This window comes from Pygoscelis adeliae, unplaced genomic scaffold (genome assembly GCF_000699105.1).
Source record: "Pygoscelis adeliae isolate BGI_AS28 unplaced genomic scaffold, ASM69910v1 Scaffold686, whole genome shotgun sequence".
NCBI lineage: Eukaryota > Metazoa > Chordata > Aves > Sphenisciformes > Spheniscidae > Pygoscelis > Pygoscelis adeliae.
Window position 1 is genome coordinate 12515 of NW_008825050.1, and position 27055 is coordinate 39569.

Consider the following 27055-nt stretch of genomic DNA (forward strand, 5'->3'; position numbering starts at 1 on the left):
TTATGCAGTACCCCATATTAAGATGTATTTGTATTTTGGAGCAACTGCTTGTGATCCAAATTAAGAAATTTATCAATGTTTGGGGTTTTCTTGAGGAGGGGAAAAAAAAAGTTGTATCTTTTAAGCTGGATAAGGTCCTTGACGTCTTTCAAGGTGTGCAGTCCAAGGTGATCTGAACTAGGACTAATACAGTCCTGTCTTCTCTTCCACCTCTGGTTCCTGCCCCTCTCTTTCATCTAATCCTGCAGGGAGCCCATTCTGCTAGTTGAGGCAGCAAAAAACATTGTGTGCTGTTGGGGAAGGGGGGTAATATCAGTTTTCTGTTGGCTTAGCTTCCTCAATCAGATCATTGTTATATGCAGGGGGACTAGCTCTGATGTAGACCACTTTCTGCGGGATTGGGTCCTTCCTGGGGAAGCTTAGTTTAGCTGTGTCATATGCTCCTTTTTTTTGTTTGTTTTCCTTAAGATCCCTAATTAAACAGTCTAATATATCTTGCAGTGCTGCCCTCAATCTTGATATTGCAGGAGTTAAGATACAATGAGTAGTTTGTCATTTGTATTTGCAAACTTTACCATTCTGAGATCTTCACTAAGGTTTGTAACTACTAAGAAAATGCCCTGTTTCTGTGACACTTAGTGCAGGCTATTTGCTTGCCTTTAGCAGAATATTGTTATACGTGTTCAAACCTAAACTCTGCTTGGCAAGGGCAGAATCTACAACTGATCCTCTTGCATGCATGTGAATGCCAGACTTTTCATTCTGTGTGGTTTATCTTTAAATTTTACCACTTGTTTGTAGACCAGGCCTGAGGACAGAGTAATCAGGCCTCAATTAGTTTTTAGGGTATGATGATATTTCACCAGAGGTGTGATCCTTCTCCATCCCACTCTCCACCTGCCAAATGCTCAGTGGATGCATAAACATGCTGTTAGTCCCAAACTAAGCAATGCAACTTCTTAGTGGATCTTATTGTCTTACCATGCTGTCCATGTAGGGGCACAGCAAGCGCTCATCTGCCTGCAAAGGCCTTGCAGACTTTATAGGAAAAGATGTATGTGAGAAGTTCTTTTCGTTCTGCTGTAGGTGATGCGAGTCATATGTTATTACTGAAGGAAAGTGCCTGATTTTCTACCTCTTACTTCTTTCAGTCTCCTTTCATCTTAAGGAAGAAGAGAACTTGGGATGGTGATGATGGGGAAGATAAAACTGAGCATGGGATGGAGTTCCAGTTCATTTGATAGTTGGGTAGTGCAAATGTTGTCATTTTTAATGTGCTAAGAGCAGGTTGTTGTGGTACCATGCTTTTGTATCATCATTATACCTAACTCCTGTCCATGGTAGTTTAGTCATTTATATGCCCAAAGCAAGTGACAGATGCTGTACTGACTTTTTTTTCGCTTCTTTGTAATAAAGCACCTAAAACTATCTTATCCTTCTTGGGTTTTATGTAGGAAATGAAGAGATGAACGACTCCAGCAGTACTACATCCTTTACTATGATTCCAGACCATAAGTTGCAAGGTAATACTCTTGGCATTTCTGTTGCTGTTCCTCAGTAGCATTGAGAAAAGCAATATGTATTATTGTATGCCTTATACTGTCCTGTAATAGTTTGCCCTTTATTTTATTTTATTGAATTGTGAACAATTGTAGGGCAGGAGGAAGGTACTCCGATTGTCACATCTATTCCGGGACAACTAAAGATATTTAAGAGGAACAGTAGAACACAACTCAATCCTTGTATCCGTAGGTACTCTGGAGCAACAGAGAGAGGAGAAATAAATTGGGGAAATTTTATGTATAGAACTAGAAATACCTGCCAACGTCAATTTACAGTTAAAAAGAGAACCACCAGCTCAAGAAGTCTGCTAGGCTAGAATTCAGGCTCTTGAGAAAAAGGCAAGGCACTTTTTCATTTGATTTTTAATGTCAGAATGGATTCTAGGTCCACCATGCTTGAGCTCATTGCTAAAGTACACGTTTATTTCATAGTGTAATCTCATTTTGACTGCGTTAAGCTGTACACCTTTAAGCATGTGCCATGCAAAAGGCATATTCCTTGAGTCATTTTTGCCCTGTACTACTACGCTCATCTCATTTGCTGTTGGCCAACAAGTGGGATGTATAGCCAATACTCTGCTCATTGACTCACTCTATCTTGTTTTCATTGCATCACTGACTCACACCCAAATTCCAGGCAGTGTACGTGGCTTCTTTTCACCTGTATGAGCATGCAGTCCACATCTAGACGTGTTCCCAGGGTTGCAGAAGTGAGCACTCAGAACTTGGGGGAAAACCAAAGCTGTGTTCTGGTTACAGTATTGGGCCAGTGTGGGAAAGGTTTAGCCCCAGGCATATCCATGGCTTACACTGGTATAAAAGTCAACATATCCAAGAAAGAATGTGTTTGTAATTGTACAATCACAGACTGTTTCTCAAAGGCAATTAAATCTGCAATTTAATATCCCAGGTATGTCAGTATAAGGGTTGTGTGTGCAGTACACAATGGTGGGGCTAGTTGGCTATGATTATACCAAAGAAAAGGCAAAATAATTCCCTCTGTAAATTTTTGTTCCCCTCTTTTTGGTAGGTGGTATGAAGGTGTAAATTTGTTGCATTTGTTCTTAAACCTGAGCTTGCTCATAACATGTATGCAATTGCAAAGAGGGTTGACAAAACTGTTTTAGACTAGACTTTTCCAGTGGTAAGAACAGCAGATCCGTTCAAAGGAAATAGGCCCGCTTCTTGATTCTGGTAGCTGTGTTGCTATTCTCGTAATCTCTGAGGTTATGCACTTTGTTTTCCAGCCATACTGAAAAGCGATAGAGCTGCTGCAAGGCGCATAGCACTAGCAATGTGGGAGGAGGCTGTAAAAGATCGGTTACTTCAGAGAAAAGAATAATCACAGAATGGGCGTAGACAACAGTGCAGAACGAAGGGAGGAAAGTATGGACAGTGACGCTTCCAGGAATGGGAGTTACCGAACAGCCCAGTAGATCTTTGCCGGGAGGAAGAGACTGTTAATCTGAGAGAAACATTGAAGAGGGATGCAGCAATGAGGACAGAAGTGAGAGTGGGAGGGTTCTCTAGCCTGAGAACCTAGAAGTAACATGAGTAGGAAGGGGAAAAAAAAAGAGAACTGGAAAAGTAGAAGTGAAAGAAAGGAAGGAAGGACAAAACCATTATGACTGAAACATGGTTTGTATTTTAAGTCTTTGGAAACAGGTATGTTCTTAGGTCCCTTTTTGTGTAGAGAGCATAAGCCCATAGAAAGATGTTTCACAGGGTATCAGTCTGTCCCTACTTGACACAACTACAGTGTGTTCCTAGCCTGAGCCCAGTTTGTAACAGAGATGCAGCAGAATGAAAGAAAAGACTGAGGGACAGGAAATGGAACTGAAATAGTTCCCCACAGTGCTTAAGTAGGTCAAGAAAGTCAGTGACAGTATGGCTGATACAACAACTGGAATAGAGCATGAGATAGAAGTGGAAGAGAGCAAAAAGAGGAGATGTAGAGAATTCAGATGCAGACCATTTGGGCACTGCTGTGCATACAGTGTAACTATGTTCTTGCTGCACTGAGATCTGGAAGCATTTTGCAGGGGGATAAAACCATCTGCTTTGGGATGGAGTACTCACTGCTCTATTCCCACTTGTAGCCTGCAAACACAGATACACTGAGGAGAGTATTGTGTTGTGAGTACTTTAATTATAGTATGTTAAAATTAAAATGAATAATATTTCTTTTCTTGTTTTCTTTTTTCCTTAAAGACAATAGGAGTTCATCCAATCTTACTGTTACATCATCCACACAATCTACAGCAACATCTACAGTAGGTACGTATCTGTTCATTTGTCCATTACTATGAACCTAGAAGCTAGCTCCAAACTTACCCCAGATCATACCAAATTCTAAAGAAATATCCATCAAAAGTGGGTATTTGAGAGAGGCATTATCATTTTAGGGCTGGGAGGCAACATGTAAAACTGAAAAGAATCTATACTGTTTTTCAAGTTTAGGTAGCATGCTTCATCAGTAGAAGCAATGACATTTGCAGTGCCATTGAAAAACAGGAATCAAAACTTCAAGGAAGAATTGAAAGAAGTTGGTCTTTTTAATGTTCGTTCTTTGTCTCTAAGCAAACTTCTTCCATCTTCATGGAGTAAAGATAAATAGGTTGTTGTGCAAACAGTGCATATCTGTTTAATGTTATTTCATAGTAAATAGATTTAGGGTATAATGAAGTCCTGGGGGCTTGAGTTTCAAGAGTAAGACTCCCATTTCCTTTTAGGTAAGACTTATGGCACCTTATACCGTAGAAAATAGTCCTTATAGAGCTCATAGCACAAAACAGTGGAGTTCAAGCGAGACACGAGCAGCAGATCTGGGACAGTCTGTCACGGGTACTTTTGCATTGTTCTAGCACTACCATCTTTCCTTCACAACTTGGCAAAAGAACTGTAGGTAAGAATGATTTCCCAGGGCAGCAGTGTTGCAGTCGTGATGCTCCAACATAAGTAACATGTTTACAAAACACATCTTTGTAGAAAGAAGAAATAGGTATATTAGGTCAACTAGTAGAGTTTGAAAGCAGATATTTAACCTGGGACACAAACAAACAGTTCATCCACTTGGATTTGCAGTGTTCCAGCTGTTGGCTATGTCAATGTGAGATTATTAAAAAAGGACATTAAAAAAATGATTTTCTGGAAGAACTTGCACAGGCATACTTCACCACATTGGTAAAGATTGGAGAAGAATTAATATGTCATGCAGTTGTTCAGCCTGTGACGCACAGATAAAAGGTTGTATCTGAGAGAAGAGAAGCTAGTTCCATGCAGGAACTGGGTCCCCTTTGTGCTAAGAGTCATGTGAAAGCAGGGCAGAAATATTGTGCCTACCCTAAGATACTTTGTGTATTTGTGAAGTATTACACTGATCATAAGGTCCCAGCTATGTCATTCCATTTCCAGTACAACTCTCACGTGGTGTGTCTGTAGTCTCCAGATAACCTCTGAGCTACCGCACTCAGAAGTTGCTTGTTATTCATTTAAGAATAAAATACTCACCAGGGCAAAAAAAAAATCTCTGCAAAGACCTTCCTTTTGATAGCAAGGAAGTGGTGCAGTGTCTCATTCCATTGCCTGCAGTGTACCAGTTTAAGCTTGTCTAACTTGGAAAGTGGAGAGATTTTTGTAATCCCCATGTTGCCTCAGGGCCTTCCCCATGTATAAAGCCATTGTTAACCACAGGTGTTTTACCCACCCTGTGCTCCAACCCTTCTGCCCTCTGCTCCAACCCTGACTATGGCTTTCTTGCAGAGATCTGAGCTTTACTATGTCTGGATAATAATAGTAAAAAGAGGCCTGAGCCCTTTACTGTTAGGCACAGTACAAACCTAACAGACAGCTATGCCTTGCTTCACACGGTTTATGATTCATATTCTTCTTTTTTCTTTTTTTTTTTGTTAAAAACTGCATAGATTTTAAGACAATGTTCATCCATTTTGATTATCTGTCTCGACCTCTTCAGAATAAAGACTACTGGATATATGTACTTAATTTTGCCTAAAGTCTCTGCCTTTTTTTTTTTTGGAAGCTTTTTGTGGCAGAAGCAAAAGTCTGTTTCATTCAATCATTTTCCATGCAAAGGAGAGTATTTATTTATTTTAGGAAGAGCATTCAATAATAATTATTTTGTATGTTAGCACGGTGCTTATGCAATTTGAGTTGTTGTGCTCGTTCTTGTTGAGTTAGAACACTAAGGGAGTAGTGCATGCTGCTAAGAATTCTTATCTTTACGCTATATACATAGTTTGATTGATGGATATAGCATAGCTATTTAATGTTTAAACACAGGTAGCATACAAAATAAAATACTTGTCTCTCTTAAAAATAAAGCATCATAAACCTGAACTATATTACTGGCACGCATCCTTTTTAAATAATAAAAATTAACTCAGGCAGCCTGGGTTTGTTTAGTGTGATGTTTGATGAAGCCCAGCTGGTCTTTTGGGGGAAAAGTAATTAGGGAATTAAAAGATAAAAGGACAGACGTTGCTAGCAAATGTTCTTTCATCTTAACTCTGTTGGTAAAATAGTAGGGGTAAGATTTTTCAAAGACACAGAAGAACAGGTTAGTGCCCAATTCATGTTAGCTTCCCAAATTCTCCAGCTGCCCTCAGATAGCCTCCCATTGATGTTTTGAAATGACTGATGCTAAATACATCATGAAAGGTAAGTCTGTAGGAGATTAACCAGATTTTACTCTTAACGTTGCATCACCAAATGCTGTGATCTTGATAAAGTAAGAAAAAAGGATTGCTGGTAGGAAAGAGAGGGGGAAAAAGTAATGTGCAAATTTGCTGAAATTCCTCATGATAGCTGCTTGGATATTTTTTATGCTGACTCGGGTTTTCTGTAGCGTAATTTAATGCCCATGGAATAAGTACCATCTTTGTGTAACATTGTTTAATAACGTTACGGATGGAACAATTAGTCATTATATTGCTCAGAAACACAAGCCAGTTTGACACTCAGAAATCATGGCTAAAAAAAAACACAGAAAACTGACTGGTTGACACTTGCATTCAGATTTGTCTTTCTTTTGGTATCTTTTATATTAGGAATGCAGTTACCAGGTGTGGTTTTATGTCATATAACTGTAGATGGTTTCCATATAGACATTTCCTTGCTTATTTTCCTACAATGAGGAACCATTTGATATTTATAGATCATTGTGCCTTTGGGGAGTTTACCTGTCAATATTAAAATGTGCCCTGAATTTTATCTGATGTATTTTACACATGCTTCATAGAGGAACTGAATTTCCTAATTGTAACAAGGTAAGCACGTGAATATAGTACTCCTACTGTTCCATCTCAATGAATGCTCATTTCAAAGTGTTTCCTAGGGTTATGGCACAATACAATTATAACATCAAAGAACATGAAAATAAGTAACAATTACTATGGGGACTGTATTGGGCTGTTTCAGTAGTTTTAATGTTAAATGTCTCAGAACAGTGTTGTGTAGGCCAGTTCCTTTCTGAATGCTTACATTGTCGTATTGTTTGGTTTTTTTAAGTTTTCGATGTTCACATCTGTACTGGAAGCAGTGATACTTAAGTCTTAGCAAATACACCATTCTATGTGTAGCTACTTACATTTTAAACCACAGTTACAGGAAGATTATTCTACAGAAGCATTCTGGATGCTGTATAGAAAAAGTAAAAGTTGAATATCAAGTTTACTGTGGAATAGAGATGAAACTACCTATTCTTCAGTTGTTCTAGTTTTAGACAATTTCAAGAAAACGTAGGTATAATTAGACATTTGAATGTCCATAATGAAAACCTTTTGTGGTGTTTAAAATGAACCCAGCTTGTGTGAGGTTATAGAAATAATACAGAAGTAGACAGCTGCAAAGGGAGCTTTTTCTCCCTAGAATTCCTTCATACATAAAAGCTATTTGCCGCATATTGTCTGCTTAGAGAAATGTTAGTTGCAGAACAGGCTTATGTTTCTTGTTAGTTCCTTCTTAGAAAAATAAGTAGTTATTCTTAAGATCATTCTAGCTGGCTGCCTTCTGTTAAGGTTCTAAGGATTTTGCTATAAATATCAATCTCTATTATTATTGAATTTTGCTTCATGATATTTTTATTCTGAACAGTTCATTACTGCTTTCTGAGGAGGGAAGGGGAAGTGTTAGGTAAAAACAGAGTAAAAGTTAAAGATGTTAGGTGTCAATTAAAGTTGTGAAACAGCATTCCAATCTTTGTTTTAACCTTGGCAAGACAACCCACTACTTAATAAATGATACAAGCCAGCAGATTTACTTTAGTCAAACTTTTATTACGTGTGGAAAACCTTTTGAACCTTAAGTTTAACATACATACAGAATTCTCTCTGGTAAGTTTAATATACATGCAGCCTTAGTAAAGCCAGTGTTTCATTCAAAAGCAAATTAAAGATTTAATCATTACTAAAATCGGGGGCGGGGGGGATGTTTTTTCATGCAAAAAATGTTCCTATCAGAAAAGCTTAGTTATCTGAAAGTTGGGCGTTTCAAATGGAAAGTTACTCTTGATCCAGAATTTTATCACATTTTAAAAAACTGTAACTTAGGCGTGATTCTATGGAATTGGATACTGTTATCCAAAAAAAATTGACCCTTCTAAAAGTTATCAGATATTATCCAGGTTTTCTTTACAGCCTTTCCTTTAAACCATTCCTGACCTTGAGCCCCAGAAATCAGAAGTTAGGTCTTTCCAAAGGAAATGCATAGGGGAAGAGTCTGTATGCAAGCCTGGATATCCATGCAGTGGCATTTTCATTGTTACTCTGTCATTCTATTTGGGCATGATAAATGCTATCTTATTCAATGAGTATATAATTTATTAGTATATAATTTATTATTTTTATGTATCTTTCTGTGTGATACTACAAATAAAAATTTCCCAGGTATGTCCACCAGTACTACTTATCTGACCAGTACCAGTCAGCCCACCAACACCACTATGTCTGTCACCTTGACGACTCAGCCCACCAAAACCAGCCAGACAAGAAGATCCACCACAGCTTCATCAGTCACATCATCACAACTCAATATTACAGTGGTGACCACTTCCAAGATTTCTTTCACTTCTGTAACAGGTGAGTTCACATTTCAAGAAGCTTGTAAAGGCTTGTATACATGTTGACATGTGTTGTACAATTGTGGAATTGTTAGTTTTTTACAGTAGCATAACAAAGAAGGTATTTGCATGCTGAAAAATGAGAGTAAGGTGGGGTTTTATTATTAAGTTGGCTACAATAATGTTGCTCTGAGCACTCCACTTACTTAAATAAGGCTTCACTTAACCTGAGAAACCTGACATATTTAGGAAAAAAAAAACACAGCAGCCACTAGCAAGGAGATTAGCCATGTTAGGAGAAAGCCTGCCTTTTGAATACAACTTCTGTATTTGTTCAGCTCTCCTTTCTACAGCTTACTTGAACTCATCTCTAATACTTCCTTTTTCACAGCTGACTTGCGGCTCAGAATATGTCTACTGGCTTGGTGGAAAGACTGAGTTCTGTTAGCTACATTTGTAGCAATGAAATGAATTTTATCCCTAATGGAGAACAGAGTATGACTATGAACGAGTCACACTTTATGTAGAAGTTGTCAAATACAGTTTGACAGTACCCTTTAATACAAAAACAATGTGAGAATTCAGTATTTCATTGTGGTTAGCTGCTTGTTCACACCACTTCATGCTTACGCTTCTAAACAGATTGGGGTTGCTCACATGGCAGTGAAGCATTATTGGGTAGATGAAGCTGTCATCAGCAGAACTTCAGTTGGCCACTTAACGCTCCCTGTGGCAAGTACAAATAGAGATGGGCACAGACTGGGTCTTTTGGTCGGAGTTTGTAGCAGATAAAACCAGTTTTCACACGGAAACTGCTATGGCTTATCTGAGGTCATGTTATCTACGTCAATATTTGTGTTGGGCTGCAGAGCTGATCTCACTTGGAGAGTGAGGGTACAATTCCATGAGACAAGGTAAAGCAATCCAACAGCTCATCGCCACAAAAAGTATTTTACTCCCACCACGTAACTGTACTGACTTGGTGGTTGTTGGACCCCCTCTGCAGACTGACTCAGTAGGCTCATCTGACCAAAAGCAACTTACTTTTCTGCTTGGGTTAATTTCAGGCCAGCTTAGTGAGTTGAATGGGCTCATGGAGGGTATGAAAAACATTAGAACTGGCCTAAGAAGGGCAGGAACTGCATGTGTGGAAGGAGGGGAGAGCGGGGGGGGAAAAAGGCAGGGGAAAGAGGGAGGTGGAGAGGAGAAGGGGCAGTCAGCCTTTCAGAGACAGCAAGATCAGCTGCTCCTGCATCACCAGAATCTGGCACTTAAAAATGGAGCTCTAGGTTTCAGTATGCTTGGCTAGTATCTTTCCAGTTGATCTATCTTCAATTTGTCTAATTGTGTCTTTAGATGATATGTCAATGGGGAGGGCAGGATATAAAGTCCCTCAAAACACAATCTTGCAAGCTCTGTAAAAAGTGCCTTTTGTTTTCTTCTTTTCAGCCACATCAAAATCCGAGGCTGTCGTAGCCAAAACCTCCAGATTTGATGTGGGCAGTTTTGTAGGTGGCATTGTGCTGACACTTGGAGTGCTAGTTATTCTCTACATCGGATGCAAAACCTACCACTCTAGAAGAGGCATTCAGTACAGAACCATGTAAGTTCCCAGGGGATTGTCCCTTGTCAATTTATTACTTTCTTGAGGGGAACAAGGACAAACAAAACAAGGAGAATGAACTCTGATACATACATTTGTTTAATGTACATTATATTAACATCATAAAGAGATTTAACTGTGATATTTTGTCTTTCACCACTTCAGCTATTCCTCTTTATTATTGTGCCTCTCTTCTGTGTGGGTTTTTTCTCTGATCTATTACATAAAATCATTTTGTTTTTTTAAAGGATCCTTGTCCTTTAGCTATTTCATGAATAGCTACTGTTTCCTTGAAAACATTTCCTTGAAATGTTTGCTGCAATTTGCAAGAATTCTGGTTCTTCCTGACACTTTCTCCTAAACTCTATTTGTCTATTCACTCTTTGGTGTTTCCTCCCCGTGGCCATTAATTTTTTTGTAGTAGCTCTATTTGCTATTACCTACATGACATCTTGTTGGAACTCTGTTACCATCTCTCTTTTGTATCACCTTTTATGTACCTTCAAGTCTAGTTTGAGCAGCCATTTTTAAAGCCAGACATCTCATATTCCACATCCTTAAGCCACCACTGTTGAATTGATTCATTTATTTATTGTCACAGAAAACGTTCAAAGGCAATATGGCCATTATTCACATTTTTAAAACTGTATTTGACTGTTGTCAATATATGAACCCAAACTTTTGCCCCACCTTGCAATATAGGCAGGCCAGCTGGTTGATTTCTAATATTTAGTTTTCTGTGTTCTCTTGTTCTCAACTCCAGAAACCTGTCCATAAAATTGTATGCCCTGAACCTGCTTTAAGTACTTTTTCACAAGTCCATGAAATGAGAAGTAGAATTCATTTAACTGAATACAGGCATCTGCATCTGAAGCAGTCATTTCATATCATTCATATTACCTTAAAGTAGGTTAAATCTGTCAGATGAATCAGCCTATCCACGCATTTTTTGTATTCACTTACTGTGGGGGCAGCTAAGAGTCTTAGATAAAGAAGTTTGTGCTGTGAATATTGAAAGGTACAGGGTGGATCCCACCTAAAGTCACTTGTTTACTCTGTGTACACCAGTGACTTTCAACCTTCTTTGAGCTGCCGGCTGCTGACATTTTCCACGTGGAATGTAGGTGCTTTACAGCAAATACAAGCCTATTGGAAGTAAGCTTACTTTTCCTAGTTACCTCTTCAAGACCCTTTAGAAGTTGTTTGTGGGCTTCAGACAGTCTGTAGACTACCAGTTGAAAAACGCTGATTTAAACAGATTCTCTGCCACCAACTTTTTCCAGGCAACTGGTCTCGCTCCTTTATGATATCAGATTGGGGGACAGGAGGCAGTAGGTCCAGTCTTGTCTTGGGTATCGTTCTTCTTTGTGGAGCTACTCTTTTCCTCTCCTTTGCAGCATTCATTTCTGAGAGCACAGGACTAGCCAGATAGCTATGATTTTGACTTCATCTTGTATCTCATCCCTTTTGTGGTGAATAGTTCAATCAGAATTGTACCATCTCACTTGCCATTTATACTCAGCTCTACTCAATTTTCTTCCAGGCTTCCAGACTTGCCTCTTTGTCCCACATTTAGTTTAAGAACTGGGAATTCTTAAAACTAGATTGCTTTTCTTCCTATTCAGCATCATCCATCTTGGTTGAGAAGCTTGTTTTAAGTGAGGTGATGTCACTACATCATTGTTGCGATGCTAGTGTTTAGGCATTGTGTTTTCTCTCCATCTTGACTCCTGCTTGCTGGTCATGGAATTCAACCAGTCCCTGCTGCACATGTTTACCCGCAGTAGTGTTTGAATGGATATTGTAGAATCCAGATCAACGGTATCTTTAAAACAAAGGAAACCTGTCTCTGAGTTTGTAAACTGGCTTTGATTAGCCGTTACTACTGGATATAGGTAAGATAGATAGGATAAAAATGCCTGAGCACAGCTGATCTAAAAATATGTACTTGAATGAAATGTGAAAGCCAAAATGTTAATAAGGCTAGTGAAGCTGGAGGAGTGTTCACAAAATGAAATTGTTCGGTTAACTTCAGGCTTGGCACAGAGAGGTCTGTAACTCCCAGACCAATGTGCCCTTAGCCCTTCCCAGCAAGATGGCCTCTGTTCGTAAAATAACCTTCTCAGCAGCAGCTGGGTGGCTGTTTCTCATGTTGACTGTTGCTTGTACTGCAGAACATTAATTACTGTGTTTCTATTACAGTGATGAACATGATGCCATTATTTAAAGAGACTTCAGGGAAGACAGTGTTGGAAACTCATCCTATCAATCACAGCTGTTGTAACTTACTTCTGAGAGAGTTCCCTCCATAAAGATGATCATAGTCTCTAAACCTGTCTTGGGTGTGATCCTGCAAAATGTTGAGAAGCTCTTTAAACATCCTGATTTTTTTGCTTTGGCTTTCATAAGAAGAGGAGGAACTCAGCACTTTGTAGAGACAGTATTTTCTTTTTCCAGTATTTGTAACCAAACTTAAAGAAACACGTATACTGAGTCATTTTAAGGTATACACACAAGTCTCTGAAATAGCTAATTACTAGCACAGTGGATCGCATCATTGCAATTCTAAGTTCAATTATTTCTCACATACTGCGTAAATCCAGTGTGTTTCATAATGGATACAGTAGGTTAAATAGGATACCTTTGAGACCAAGCATAGGTTTTTGCAAGTAAATTTTTTTTCCCTAAGATTTTGTATTAAAATGTATTTATTTTGAAGTTTGACGTGAACTTTAGTTTAGAAATTTTGGATTTTGAACAATTCAGTTAATTTTTATTAGGGTATAAAGGGACATGGTTTGCTAACTGTATAGAAGTTGAAAATGAGTACTTTAAACTTCAGTCATTAGCTCACCAGTGACATGCAGAGACTTTCCTTAACAGGCTATACAATGGGACTAGCTGCAGGAAGCATGGACAGACCAGAGATACCCATCCACGACCCTTTTCTCTAAATGGGTCCTTGTAAGAAAACAGACTATGTGATCTATAGCTTCTTTTTTCTCGCATGTCCTAACAAAGCAGGTGCAATTGAAGATAAAATAAAAATGGAAAAAAGTCATTGCACCATCATAAATACGATAAAAATATGAAAATTGTTTATAAAAATTGGCTTTTAAGTTGAACATAGCAATCACGTCACTCGGGTTTTATTATTATGAAGCTGTATGCAATGTTTTAGCAGCATTTGATAAGCATTGAAAGTAACAGAGAAGTGGAAAATCTGTAAGATAGCATTTTAGAAGAATATAATTGCATTTTTACAACTCTTTTCAGAACTTGGTACTGCTGCACACATGTACAGAGGTCTGGTCAAAAGCCCACTGAAGGCAACAGGGCATCTCTCAGAAGGCCTTTAGATTAAGGCCCAAATACACTGGGGGTCCTGTGCAAGATGGCTGATGCTGCTTCCATGTCACTTCTGCATTTACACTGAGGTAAACCTGCTGACTTCAGTAGATGGGCTCCTGATTTACACTGGTGTAAGGAAAACTAGAGCAAGGATCAAAAAACACAGGCCTGTCACTGAATAATTGTTCGGTCCTGCTCAGGCTCCACTTGTAGACCTCTCCCTGGTGAAGAGGGTTGATGTGGTGGGACTTGAGCATCCTGGTTACTGCTGGCACTAGTCTGTCAGGCAGGGCACAGACAGAGGTGGTGACAGCTCAGGAAGGTCACAACAGGAACTGCATATAGGTCTGTCAGGGGCCAGGGTACAATGCATCAAGGGAAATAAGACTACAGCTCTGGCACAGGTTAATTTTTTTTGTTGAGCAATATTTTATTCTGACATGCAGTGTTAAAGTGGCCATACGGATGTTTTTTTCCTTTTTCACGTGGAGTAGTAAAACCGCTGTGTCCGAGCCACAGCCGACTCCAGCAAACCGTGGCTAATGAGTAGTCAGCACCAGCCACGCAACTGAAATGGGGGTAGCCAGGCTGTTTTGCTTTTTACTGAGATTGAGGTACGGGGGAAGAGTGAGTTGAAGTAACTTTTGTGATTTATCTTAATTGCATTGTTTGGTGGTGGAAAGCTGCTGTTTTTGACTTGAAGAGTTTAGAAACAATTCTCCCATAGAACTGCAATTCCTTACTTTGTAGAAATTGAAACAATTAAGTGCAACTCAATTACTTGGATTGTTTCACCTCTGTTGTACAGATGAATAAATAAAGTTAAATCTTTGGAGTTACTATATCAATTTCAGTTGGATTTTTATTTTATTAAATAATTTCATAATTCCCTCAACCCTTTCCACAGTCATAACCATTGAATAAGAAGTGTTCACTATATACCTTTTTAAATGTTAGAATACCAGACCTGGCATTTTTGCCCAGCTCAATCATTTGTAATTTATTTTGTAATCTCGTTACTACAATAAAGCAAAATTATGTGCTTAAGATTTCAGAGGTGTCAGTGCAAATATAAAACCTGACCTCCTTTCAGGTGTTTGGATACTAGACAAAGGGAGGTGCAATTGATAAATCTTACCTTTAACTTTACATTTGCTTTCCAACAGTAAGTGAAAACCCAGCTTTAAGTGTAAAGTGGGATGAACAGGACAGCTTTTCAGTGTAGCGTACCACCACCAAGTGCATATTTAGGCCTTCAGTCCTGGAGGTCGCTGTACAGCATTGGAACAAGCAGTGGACCTGAATTTAGCTATGCTCTACACATGTAGAGGGGTTGAATGTATTATATAACCGAAAGAGTAATTTAGCATTCAAAAATCCTGATTATGTTAACTAAAGATTGGCACTTAGTTTCTGTAAGGAAAGAGTATTTGAAAGGGTTTGCCACAGGAGTCTACCAAACTTTAGACCAATATGAGGTATAAAGCTGAAGTAGAAGCAAAAGACAGAAAAAGGTCTTTTGTCTCATAGCCTGAAGTCTAGCACTATCCCAGGCAACTGGGGAGCAGAATATAGCACAGAATAGTTGGAAGGGACCTGTAATGATCATCTAGTCCAACTGCCTGACCAGTTCGGGGCTGACCAAAAGTTAAAGCATATTATTAAGGGCATTGTCCAAATGCCTCTTAAACACTGACAGGCTTGGGGCATCGACCACCTCTCCAAGAAGCCTGTTCCAGTGTTTGATCACCCCCTTGGTAAAGAAATGCTTCCTAAATATAATCCCTTCCTCACGGAAGTCTCTTCCCACTCACTCCTCTGGTGATCAGTTATTCCAAATTCAATCAAAAGTTTATGATCTGTTTATATTCATTTTATGCAACAGATTTTTAGCATGAATAGCTCCTCCCCTTCTCTAGGTATGCTTATGCTACAGTCAGTCCTGCAGCTGTTCCTTAACTGAGCTTATTAATATTGTAAAGATGATTCAACTGTTCACAGTTCATCCTCTCGACAGGACTGCGCATCTCTTGTCTTACTAATATTGATGGCTGAGCAATGCAGTTCATAGTTCTGTCTTGACTAGGAACCCCTCTGGTGACACATCACAGAACTACATTTACAGTATCATGTTTTAAGCCCGTCACCAGCATTCAGTTGATTACAGCTCTTTCATACAACCCCTATGCTCATTTTTAATCCTTAAAATTCATGGTTTTGTGCTTCATATTAGAATTTATTTTACTTAGTAGTACAGGCTTGGGAAGTCATCCAGTGGCTCCAGAACGCAGCCACCTTAGGTCAGATACCATGAATGTTACTTTTTCCCTTCAAACACATCAAGATCAGCCATATGACCACATCTCAGGACTGCAGCATTCTGCCTTTCTCCCACAGGTCCTTCCTTTTTATGCAATTCTCCTTTAGCCTGTATTCTAGTATCAAATCATAGCCCTTCCAGCTTAATTGTTTTGTTGGGGCCCTGCATTAAAGGGTTCAAAGCAGTCCAGAACTGTTGCAGTGCTATATTTGGGGTTTTATTTTTAAAAAAACTATTAAAGCAAGATCATGTTACTGTGGTACTATTCAGTAACTTGAAGATTATCCCCTTGTAAATCTACTTTCATACCTTTCCTTTTTGTTCAGAGGCTGTTAAAGCTCTTTCTTACACACTTATGCCACTCTATTTTTTGCCCTGAAGACATACATAGCATTCTTGACATGCTTTATTGAAAAAGATATAAGCAACAAAATGACAGTATCGCCAAAAGCAAAGTGGAACGGCATCAGAGACTGAAAATTGCCTAGATAACTCAAGAACTTCGCTGTGATATGGAAGCAGACAGAATGAGAACGGACTTGTGCAGAATGTAAACGCGTTCTCTAGACAACACTGACGGAGTCCTGACTGGTGTATGACCGAGAGAGCAGTCTTAAAAAAACAGGAAAGTTAAAACAAATTTAGGAATCTGCATTTGACAGTTCTCACGAACAGCATAGACACAGGGACTGCCAATTCCTGGTGTTGATGCTGCAGTGTCTAAGCTTTAGCTTGCGTTAGAGTTTAGCGTCTCCTTTGCTATAAAAATACTACTTTGAAGACTGGATCAATGATTAATTTTATCCTTCAGTGTCAGGTCATCCCTATACTTCAAAACATCCAATTCAGGAAGTCTGAAAACTGAAAGAATAAAAGGGACTCCAAGTTCTGGAGGCTCTTAAGAGTCCTTTTAGAATACCAAGAGGAAATATATTTTCACTCTGATGATACTCAAAATTTTGAGTTTGTCTATTGTTTGTTCTGACCTTCTCCACACCAAGTTTCAAGCAGTTTGGAAACCAAGGTGTTGCACCTGGCCAGCACTGAGGTGATGGGTGCTTCTAAAGTGTTAGAAGAAAAACTATATAACTCAGTTTCCTTGACAGGGTTCATAAAGAAAAGCAATGAGTGTCTGTACAAATGGGGTGCTTTCTTCTTTCAATTGTTGCATATATGACTTAATCTTTTCTAAAGACTTTATTCTTCCCTTAGAATTAAAGCTATCATCTTCCACTGGGCAAATCACAACCCTAGCTAATATCCTATACTCATAAGTACTGAGTATTTCACTTCTCTATCATCTGCCAAAATAATACAGCATCAGTAAGTCAAGCTACACGGATCCAAAAGGAAGAGATCTTTGTTCTGACCAAGTCTACACCCTCCAACATGTGAGCTTAGAAACCTTTGGCAAGTTCTCTACCTTTTCCCTAAAAAAAAAAAGTCACCAGGCCAAAACTAAATGTGAAGGCCACTGCTAGGACATTCCTTATTGTGCAATTTCCTGCTATGTTCCAGCATATTTTGATCTCTTCAGAGAGAAAAAAAATAACTCACCTGTTTCTTTTTTTGAAAACAGCACAGCAGGATCTGCTGTTTGGAGTTCTGCTCTTCCTTGTGCAGGATGCATGCAATACCCCAGACTCTTAGGCTTGAAGGGTCCCATGCCAGCAGCCATCAGTGAGGAAGCTGGGCTGGAGCATCAGTAACTGTTGTGATCACACGCTCAATTAAAAACATAAACAAAGGACTGGTGATTTAGTATTGTCTCAGGAAGTTGCTCTCTGCACTAGTAGCCTCCACAGCAAGAGTGACAACAATTGCTTGTTAGGTAGTTCAACAGAACAGAGAATACCTTTTCACATCCAGAATACGTCTCCTGCCTGAATTCACATACCTGAGGTGGGTCACTTTAGGAATAACTAACAGCAAGAAAACTGAATTTGCAAGTTCAGTCCATCTGCAACATTAAACATGATACTGCATACCCCAGCCTCACTACACTACAGTTGCCACAACGCAGAATTAAAGGCAGATGAATACACTGTTTACAATTTCATGTGCTTCTCTTCTTCTGATGTCTTGTGAGGAATACAGCAAAGAACCAAGTTCTGAGAGCATGGCACTATGGAGTTACTAAACAACTACTACTAAACAACTAGTAACCCTCTCAGTCACAAAAAGCAGTAATATAGAGATTTTTCTTTTATATCATGCTAATGGAGTTCATAGATATTTCATATATGGCCATTCATTTCGGCATATAAGAGCAGTGCTCTGTTATAACGACTGGTGGCAGTCTGATCACTTGTGGATACTAGGACTGCATGCTGTCTTCAGTTTGAAGAGCGCTGGGCTTCCTGGTCAATGCTCAAAAGCAAAGAGACAGACAGGCATTCAGTTTAAAAAACAAAACAAAACAAAACAAAACACACACACAAAAAACCCCACACATGCAGGAAACTGCTACATAATTACAATAAAGCTTCATGGCACTTGCTTCATAAAACATACAGCTGCTACTTGGGAAGCCACTGTATCTTGCGGTATCTCAAACCAGTATTGGAAACTGCAACTGCTCCAGGCTAGATCCTTTACACGTATGATAAGCTTCATTCAAGTAAAGAAACTGGTCATTTATAGAAGCTGGGAATATTGCCTTCTACCTTCACCTTACAGCAAGTCTGACCACTGAACTCCAATGATACCAAAGTTCCCAGCCTCTACACTCCCTGAGCCATGCAAACACACTCTGCCAGCTCAAGACAAGCTATGGACCCGCAACCCTGACGTCTATGAGAACCCGAGTGGCTTGATCAGCAGAGCTGCACAGGAAGCGGGGGGCAGGGCGGGCTGTTTATTGCTGTTTAACGCAGTCAAAGCTCTGAAAAATGCTTTCCAAAAAGGAAGTGGACACAGAACAAAGTGTGAACATGGTCAGATGGTTCACAAGTAACAGAAGTCACTTGATCCGCTCCAAACATAACACTATGCAGTCTTCTCCATGGTTTAACATTTTGCTAGGGTTCTGTTTGCAATGTGTTACAACCAGTTTTATTATAGCTTTCTTGGAATAGTACTGAGGAGAGCGTAACTGCTCACATGTACAGCATTATAGACCAGGGCAACCACCATCATTACAGTGGTGAGTACTGGAAAGCCGTAACCTAGATTAGCCTTCCTGCCAAAACTAGGTCAAAGAATTTTACCCAGTAGTTTCTAGATCAAGCTTTTCCACTTCTCAGAAAGTGGTTCAGGTACCTAGATGCAGGCAGCCAGTGCTGTCTGAAGTTGCCCAGGACATTCAAAACACTCACCAACCAGGGCAGACAGGTATGTTGCAGGTCCAGAGACATGCTCGGGCATCACAAATGACATTGAACACCTTAATCACTCAGTTTTTAAAGCCCTGTGTACCCTGTCATCTGATCTGTATGTAGTAACTGCTGTGTTTGGAAAAATTCTAACCCCATATGGTTCTAAAGAAAAATGCATTGCTTAAAAAGTCTGCCTGCTACCATGTTTTTCCCTATCCTCTCCCCTGTTCAGAAATAGGGCTTACATACTAACAGTTCCACACTATTCACGTGAGCCTGACCTGAAGACCCTGCCCCTGACTCTCCCCCTGCAGACTCAGCCCCTGACTCTCCCCCTGCAGACTCAGCCTGTAGAAAGTATACTTGGTTCCAACATCACTGATTTCTGGGTCTGAACATCAAATTTCAAGTCATGCGCTTTACTCTATTAACAAGCTTTCCTAATCTTTGACAACTTTTTAAGTTGCTACACAAAAGAGCCTTTAGAAACACTTCAAAACCAGAAACGCAAAAGTATGTTAATCAATGCTCTTTAAAACTACATACTAGGTTTGAAACATTTATATTTTTAACATCAAAATTAAAGGGAGAATATGTACATGTAATAAAGTTGGACAAAAGTCTGCGTTTAAAAGAACTACAGCAAGTTAATCTACAGTTAAAGAATCCTACATACTGCAAGGAACGTATGCCAAAGCATTAAAATAATTATGGTGCCAGCTAATGCACAGCATGAAACAGTGTTGCAGAAATTATGGAAGAATGGATGAAACCAAACATCAGTGTTGCTGAATTCACACTAAGGATGTTTAAAGACAAACCACCCCAGATTCTTACACCTCTCCCCTAACCCCCTCAGACAGCAAAGCAAGACTTCTTCAAAATTAGTATCTCCAGTATTATTTTGAAAGGGACTCTAGCCCAGGAGGTACTGCTTGGAGGTACAGGGCAGAGACAAACAGATGATAACTAGATTGTATTTGTACCTTCCTTTGCACAATTGTCCTCACTAAATTTAGTGATCAGTACTACTGATGGAAACATCCTGAATCTGCTAACAAATCAGCCTCAAATGCATAATTAGCAAATAAAAGTATGTGTTTTGGCCCTTTTTAGCTAGCCAAAACTTTTGATTCAATGCTGCGGCTGCCATTATGCTAGAAATATAACATACTGTTAACTCCACACACAGTCTAAATTCCAAACTCAGTGGACAGATTTCCCAAGATGGCAGGTGATTATAGCAGGAGACCCAGAGGTTTCTTTCACAGACTTATTAAATTACAACTCAGAGGTACAACAGGAAAGATGTATACAAATGCCAAACATACAGCATCTGTAAGTATGAATGGAAATTTATTTGCTAGTGACAAACATTTCCCGAACTTAATACAAGCCTTGCTCTAAACACGAGGCAACCATTTCACAGGATGAGTCACAAGTTACATAGCCCATACAAGTTCTTTTTAATGTATACACTTTACTACTTCCATACATACGGGGAGCTCTCTTTTTAGAGGAGAAAACACATGTATAGCTAAGAGCCATATATGAAGTGATGAAAGCCAGTTACACGCACACGACTTGCAAACACTGGCATCCTAAAACTTCAAGAAATGGTATTTTCACCTCATGCTACAGAGCGTAAGATACCAAAATACTGTTAAAAACATCTATGGCTGGCAGGTCTGAAGATTGAGGGGTCCACACTTGGGCATTAAGATACGACTGCAGAAGACTGACTTCACAATTAGAGCCAGAAAAACTGACACCACCACTGCAGGACCTGATGCTGTTATCCTGGCAGCGGTCTTCTGCCACTGTTTTACATTAAATCCTTGAGAAATATCCACGAACACTTTCCCTCTGTAGGTATCTACTACGCAAGTCTAGGGATACAAAGCAGAAAATGGTAAAGTAAGAGTCAACCAAGTAAGGAAGTAAGAGTCCCTGGACTACCAGCTTACAAAACAAGACCCAAGACTTCAGAGGGGGCTGAAAGATCCTACTATTTAATTGCACAATCACTATAAAGTTCCAAACACAGAAAAGTAGCTTTTACATTTTAATCCCTAGCATAAAGGCTATATTGCTGTACAGCTACCCTCTGCCTGACCTCTAAGGTCACGAGGACCATTCCTGGCCAGGATTTCTATTCTTTGAAAAATCAAGACAGAAGGAAGTACCAGATGCTGTTAGCGGTTTGGGGGAGTTTTGTTTGTTTTTAAATAAGGATAAAAAACCTGAACCCCCTACTTTACCAGAGGAAATCACCAAGCAGCATAGAAGCTCGCTCCCCTGTTCAAAAATGAATGAAAGACACACAGAATTAAGCTTTATTGTACTTTTGCGGGCAAACAACCAACCCCAAACTTTTGTCAGGACAGCATTCTAGTCACTGCAGTCTACAGAGAAAAGCCAACAATAGGAACAGAGTAAACCAGCACTCATTTGAGAAGTAGAAATACTTTAATTCAGTCTTCATATAAACTATTATTAATATACATTGCACAAGTATCTAGACATGAAAAAAAACTTTGAGTCCTGCTGTTCCTGCAACGGTTAGCTTCTTTTCTCCTCAAGTCCCCAAAAAAGCCAAAACAGAACCAAAGCAGTAGCTGAAGTTAATTAGTATTAACGAACAGCAATCTTAATGTATTTCCTCACATCCACATGGAGGAAGCTCATGAGAAGAGTTATGCCAAGCTCCATTTTAGGAACTCAACCAGAAAGCTTTTTTATTCAAACTGACACAAGGGCATACTAGTGAAACTGCCTTCCTTAGAAAAGAAAGCTACAAAAACTTCACCTTAGTATTGAGTTCGTTTTATGAACAGAAAGAGTCTTTGGCAAGGAAGACCTTGTATATTCATAGTGATGTTTACTATTACACAATGGTGTTAGGTAGTTGATTAATCATCTTCTGTACCACAATTTTCCATTCTTAAGACACTTAAGGCTTAAGCTTCAGCAGTTGGAGGATGACAGGAACAAAGACACTTTGCAAGTTTCCCTCTTTACGAAAGAAATGTACGAACTGTACCCTTTATTGTCCCCCTGCAGATAGGGCATTTTCTAAGGGACGGTGCACATTCCTTGCATACCACTAAGTGACCACATGGAATAAAAACAATAGAAACTTCTTTGTCCATGCAAACTTTACATGTTCTTTCCTCTTGCAATCTTCTTAATTGTTCTTCCATAGGTAAACCTGGAAAAAAATTATTTAACTTTTTAAGAAGCCTCAATATATGTGCATTCTAATTAGAACACAGCCATGTTCCATTTCACCCTTTATTTCCCCATCTGTATTCAGTAAATACAGATGGCAGTGAGAAAATAAGTACATTTTCCAGAGCTCAGAAAGTGGCATGCAAGGAACTATTCTGTACTTTCCACTTCTGTCAGACAACAAACAGCTCAGGGATTGGAGGCCAACTGTAGTTCTTGAGACCAACCGATGTTTACGTTTTTGCAAAAGCTGCACTTTTCTTGCTTGGATATTAGAAGCACAAAGCATAGTCTGACCGGTGGAAGTGAGCTATATTCAGCCTTGTATACTTTTCTGCAGTCTATTAACATATTAAACTACAGGACTAAGAACCTAGCAAACTCAATCCCATGGCTGACAAGTTTTTATCTACTCAGCTGTTCGTCAAGCTAGATCTTAGGACACCTATAACCCACTTTGGAAAAATAGAGATGATGATACCTGCTATGAAATGCTAACCTACTATTCACTGTCCAGTCTTTACCAAATGCCTGAATGACAGCTTTTACCAGGAGCAAGTCCAGCACATGCTTGAATTGTCGAGCTCCAGAAAGCTCTACCTCCTTAGCTGCAAAAGCATGTGTAAGGCACAGGATATAGCTTATAGCAGATAGACTTGCAAGCAAGTCTGCACATACACTTAACTTTAAGTCCATCTTACCAAAGCAAAATTATGGAGAGGGTAAAGCATAAAACCTGTTTCTTAACCAAAGTCATTTTCTTTTTTATGATTGTTAGCTATTGGTCCCACAATACCCTTTAAAGTAAGAAGGTAGAGTTTAAGGTACCTGAAACATCTTCTGTGGGAACATACTTCATGTTCTTCTCCACTAAAATAAGAGGAAAAAAAATCCTCGTCATTTGACTAATCTATATTCAAACAGCATCTGATTTTTTTTTTATCTTTAGGTTGCTATGACAGGACTGGTTGGATGTCTATAAACTTACATCCTTTAAAGAAAAAAAAAACCACACCCAAAAAACCACAGACAGACATACCAAATAAATCTTTGTACAGTACAGGGTCACAATCTCGTAGGCAGTTTCTGAATATGCTGGCTGCTTCATTTCCTCTCACTAAAACTGTATCTATCAGTTCCCTTGCTTGCAGTGACGTCTGAGTCTTTTGCTTAATAACATCATGCTCAAGTTCTGTTATCACTTTAGCTGATAGTAAACTCCCGAGGATTGGAAGTACACATGTTAAACGTTGGAATAAAGCCATGCGATTCTTCCGGATTAAGGACAAATCATCTGGAACACAAAAGGGATTGATTAGATGTTTGTTAGGAACACACTACTCCAAGTTGCATTTCTGCTTAACAATAATTGATACATTCTTTAAACTCTGCTTGAAATGTTTGCTTACTACTCATCATTAATAAAGACCTCTAAGTTTTAGTGGTATTTACATAAAGAACAGACTTAAGAAGACCACATACAAGCAGCTTCTGAGCTGAAGCCTTTTCAGCAATGAAACCTCCTGCTCCCATCTCTAGGTTAAATTATCTGAAGGGATCTTGTCTAACTTCCACTAGCAAGACTTACGTTCTCTGCAGAACTGCAAAGAAAAAACACCTCTGCATAACACCAATGCTAACTCACCGACAACCAACAGGTTAACTTTCGTCAGTGGCAGTCAAAATCATGTCTGAGATGCAGATACACTCAAGCTTTTCTAAGAGGTGTCCAACAGAATATGTGCAAGAAAACCAGAAGTACAGCACAACCAGACTTGGGAGATTTTTTTTTTAAAATAGTCTATCACAAACAACAAAAAAATCATTTGCATTAAGATTTAATGACTGAATCCCTCTATGTTTTTTTGACAGAACATGCAAGTAGGAAAGAAGCAGCCTTAATTCAATTTATAATTGAGAAGTTTCATTACTGCTTCACAGACTCAAAAACAGTAGGATTTTTTTAGGCTTCAAAACTTGTATGGTATTAAAACAATAGGGAATGTCAAAGACACATCAAACAAACACTGTTAACTAGCTGACCTACATGGTTGAGTCAGACACAGAAAATCAGACCTTTGGCCATCTTGCAGAACCTAAATTTCTAAAAGTTTATGGCCTCTTCTAGGGGGCAGATATGGTGGCTCACCGATTTAAGTAGCTTAAAGAGCAGGCAAATTTTGGAAAAAAAAAAAAAGTGTGCGCCAAGTGAAATATTTTGGTTCCATTTATCTTATTAACAGCAATATAAAGACACACAAATTAAAAAAAAATATAGCTTTGTTCCTGTGGAGAGAATCAGGTGATTCTGAACCCTTGGCACCTGTATGAACCATCCTCCTGAAACGGAATGAAACAATTCCCAGACTGCTAGTTCCATACAAGTACCCTGACAATGCTTTTATAGAAGCTGATCGTAATAGCAGTTAAATCCCTTAATGAATAAAAACAATTATAAAAACTATACATAATACAAACCACTTCTGCTTTCACTTTTATTCATGCCTTATGCATACCTGATGCCACTTCTTCAAATTGTCTCTCTTTCTCTTCTTCCCTCTTCTCATCTTCAGCAGCGAGTAGATCAGACACAAGATCATTAACAGTCTTGTAGTTTTCTCCAGTGGCCAAGATTTTACTTTGCACTGTTTGCTTTACTAGCTTTCTACTGAATCCCATCTCCAAGGCAGCTTTAACCACAGGCGTGTTCATCATGATTGCATCTTCTGAATTACTCTCTCCAGGTTCAAAATGAATAACTAATCAAAGAGGAAAATCACCGTGTATAATATAAAGAATAAATACCTATACAACCCAGAAGTTGGACACATCGACATTACCTACACACGTGCATATATACATGAACACTTAGCAGTAAAAGGTTTCAATGGTTAAATAGACTTTAAGTAGTTAGTTTTAAAAATGGAAGCCAATTACTTAGATTCAATTGGATTGAATCCATGATAAACTTCAATCCATGTCAGGCCTTCACTAAAATCTAGGATAATCCAGAGAAACTATAGAGAACTCCATTGTGTCTTAGCAGCTTTTTTAATACTTAGTCATTTCTAACTTCAGCCTTGAAAAATGTTGGGGGGGTGGGGCAGGAAGAAAAAAAAAAAATCAAAATTCAGTTTATAGTACAAACAATTGCTTTATTCCAGCTCTTGATCAGTATTTTCCGTTCAACTTACTAAGCACCAGGCACGTGGGATCCTGACTCACTGTCCTCAACCAGCAGGGACAATGATAGCATAACCCACTCATCCTCTGGGAGGAGTTTATTTCCACCATAACTAGAGTACAACTCAGAAAGACTTCCCTTTACCAACTTGTCCTACCCTCTCTTTGACCACTGCTGCTCAACTCAGAGCATTTACCTAGCTACGTGCCCAAAAATGGCACCCTCTAGCAACTGTTCACCAAGTTCATAGGTCACCATAGGTCAAGTTAACAAATGCCAAATTGACTTGTTTTGTTTAACCCAACCATGAAACTAAAAACCACAAATACAGCAGATGCCAAGCATTCAAAATCAAAAATCTTAATATGAGCTGCTAGCATGAAAATAAGGAAAACGAAAGACGAGATCTCTTAAAGATGCTTCCTTGAAGTTTGTCCACATAATGCTGAAGCTACCTAACTTTTATCATTAGTTAAAAAACCCTTATAATATTGTTGTTTCCAAGAAAATCTAAGAATTGTTAAGCAAGTTAGCTTTGAATAGCCAATCATTAAGGTTGCAAAGTGCTGAGAAAGTTTAAAAACATGCTTTAATATACATACTTGGGGGATCAATGTTTTCATCTACAGGCGTATCAGAGGTTGACAAGAGCTGTGGAACACAATAGAACTACATTAGTATTAAAATATCGCTTTTGCCCTACATACCTTTCTAACACATTCTTCCCTCATCAAGCTTTTTATCTGAATGGTACCCATTAAGTATTTTACAATTTATATTTGTGCAACCATATAACCAACGAAGTTAGTGCCGACCACTTCCATGAAGAGAAGTTTGGCTTACTCTTGCCAGAAGCATTATGCATAGAAATAATCCAGGCAGTCCATGACTGATTTCTGAAATAACAATTCCTGATCTGCATTATTCACTGAAACTTACATGATCAGAATTTCCCTCTCCTGACACGAAGGAGCTCACTGCCTCATAACACTTTCCATACGTAACCTGTACAGGTTAAACTCCACTAGACCAAGTCCACTAGCCATGGTTCAGCACTGGTTTCATTTTTGTGCTCATGAAGAGCATTTACTATGTTAGAAACCTAGTAGAAATATATGCAGAAATGAGGCAGAAGGATGGACCAAACTCCCAAAAAGAACATAGTACTCTTCAACAAGGGAAAACCAAAGTTACAGAACAGTAAAGTTTACCTGTTCAAGAAGATGGGGGAACCTGGCCTGAATTTGACTTACAAACTCTCCTCCTTTTACACGAAGCAGATACTCACACCTGAAACATTGACAAAAGTGTACTAAATTATACTTTCTACTTGCCAAAGGAAAAAAATACAGAAGAATAAGTTTACAATAACACAGCATAACTTAAATACATGTTTCTCTTCCTTCAGAAGG

General features: G+C 38.9%; 2 protein-coding genes across 3 annotated transcripts in view; one reads left to right on the forward strand and one right to left on the reverse strand.

The window, feature by feature from the left end:
- Positions 1–1453: 1453 nt before the first annotated feature.
- Positions 1454–14433, forward strand: TMEM123 (transmembrane protein 123). 2 transcript variants are annotated; one of them, XM_009326346.1, is made up of 5 exons: positions 1454–1523; positions 3774–3839; positions 8465–8656; positions 10087–10240; positions 12443–14433. In XM_009326346.1, exons 1-5 carry the CDS (start codon positions 1466–1468, stop codon positions 12465–12467), a joined length of 495 nt encoding a protein of 164 aa, XP_009324621.1. In that variant the 5' UTR covers positions 1454–1465; the 3' UTR covers positions 12468–14433. The 2 variants fall into 2 exon arrangements, with proteins under 2 accessions (XP_009324621.1, XP_009324622.1); XM_009326347.1 differs by lacking the exons at positions 1454–1523; positions 3774–3839 and adding an exon at positions 6207–6239.
- Positions 14434–21681: 7248 nt separating this feature from the next.
- BIRC2 (baculoviral IAP repeat containing 2) overlaps positions 21682–27055 on the reverse strand; it is an 8651-nt gene continuing 3277 nt past the window's right edge. Inside the window, exons 3-8 of the mRNA XM_009326348.1 lie at positions 26855–26933; positions 26246–26294; positions 24976–25218; positions 23499–23753; positions 23288–23329; positions 21682–22439 (exon numbers count right to left, since the gene is read on the reverse strand). Of these exons, the coding sequence (XP_009324623.1) occupies positions 22246–22439; positions 23288–23329; positions 23499–23753; positions 24976–25218; positions 26246–26294; positions 26855–26933 (862 nt within the window). The 3' untranslated portion in view covers positions 21682–22245. The remainder of the gene's footprint in view (positions 22440–23287; positions 23330–23498; positions 23754–24975; positions 25219–26245; positions 26295–26854; positions 26934–27055) is intronic.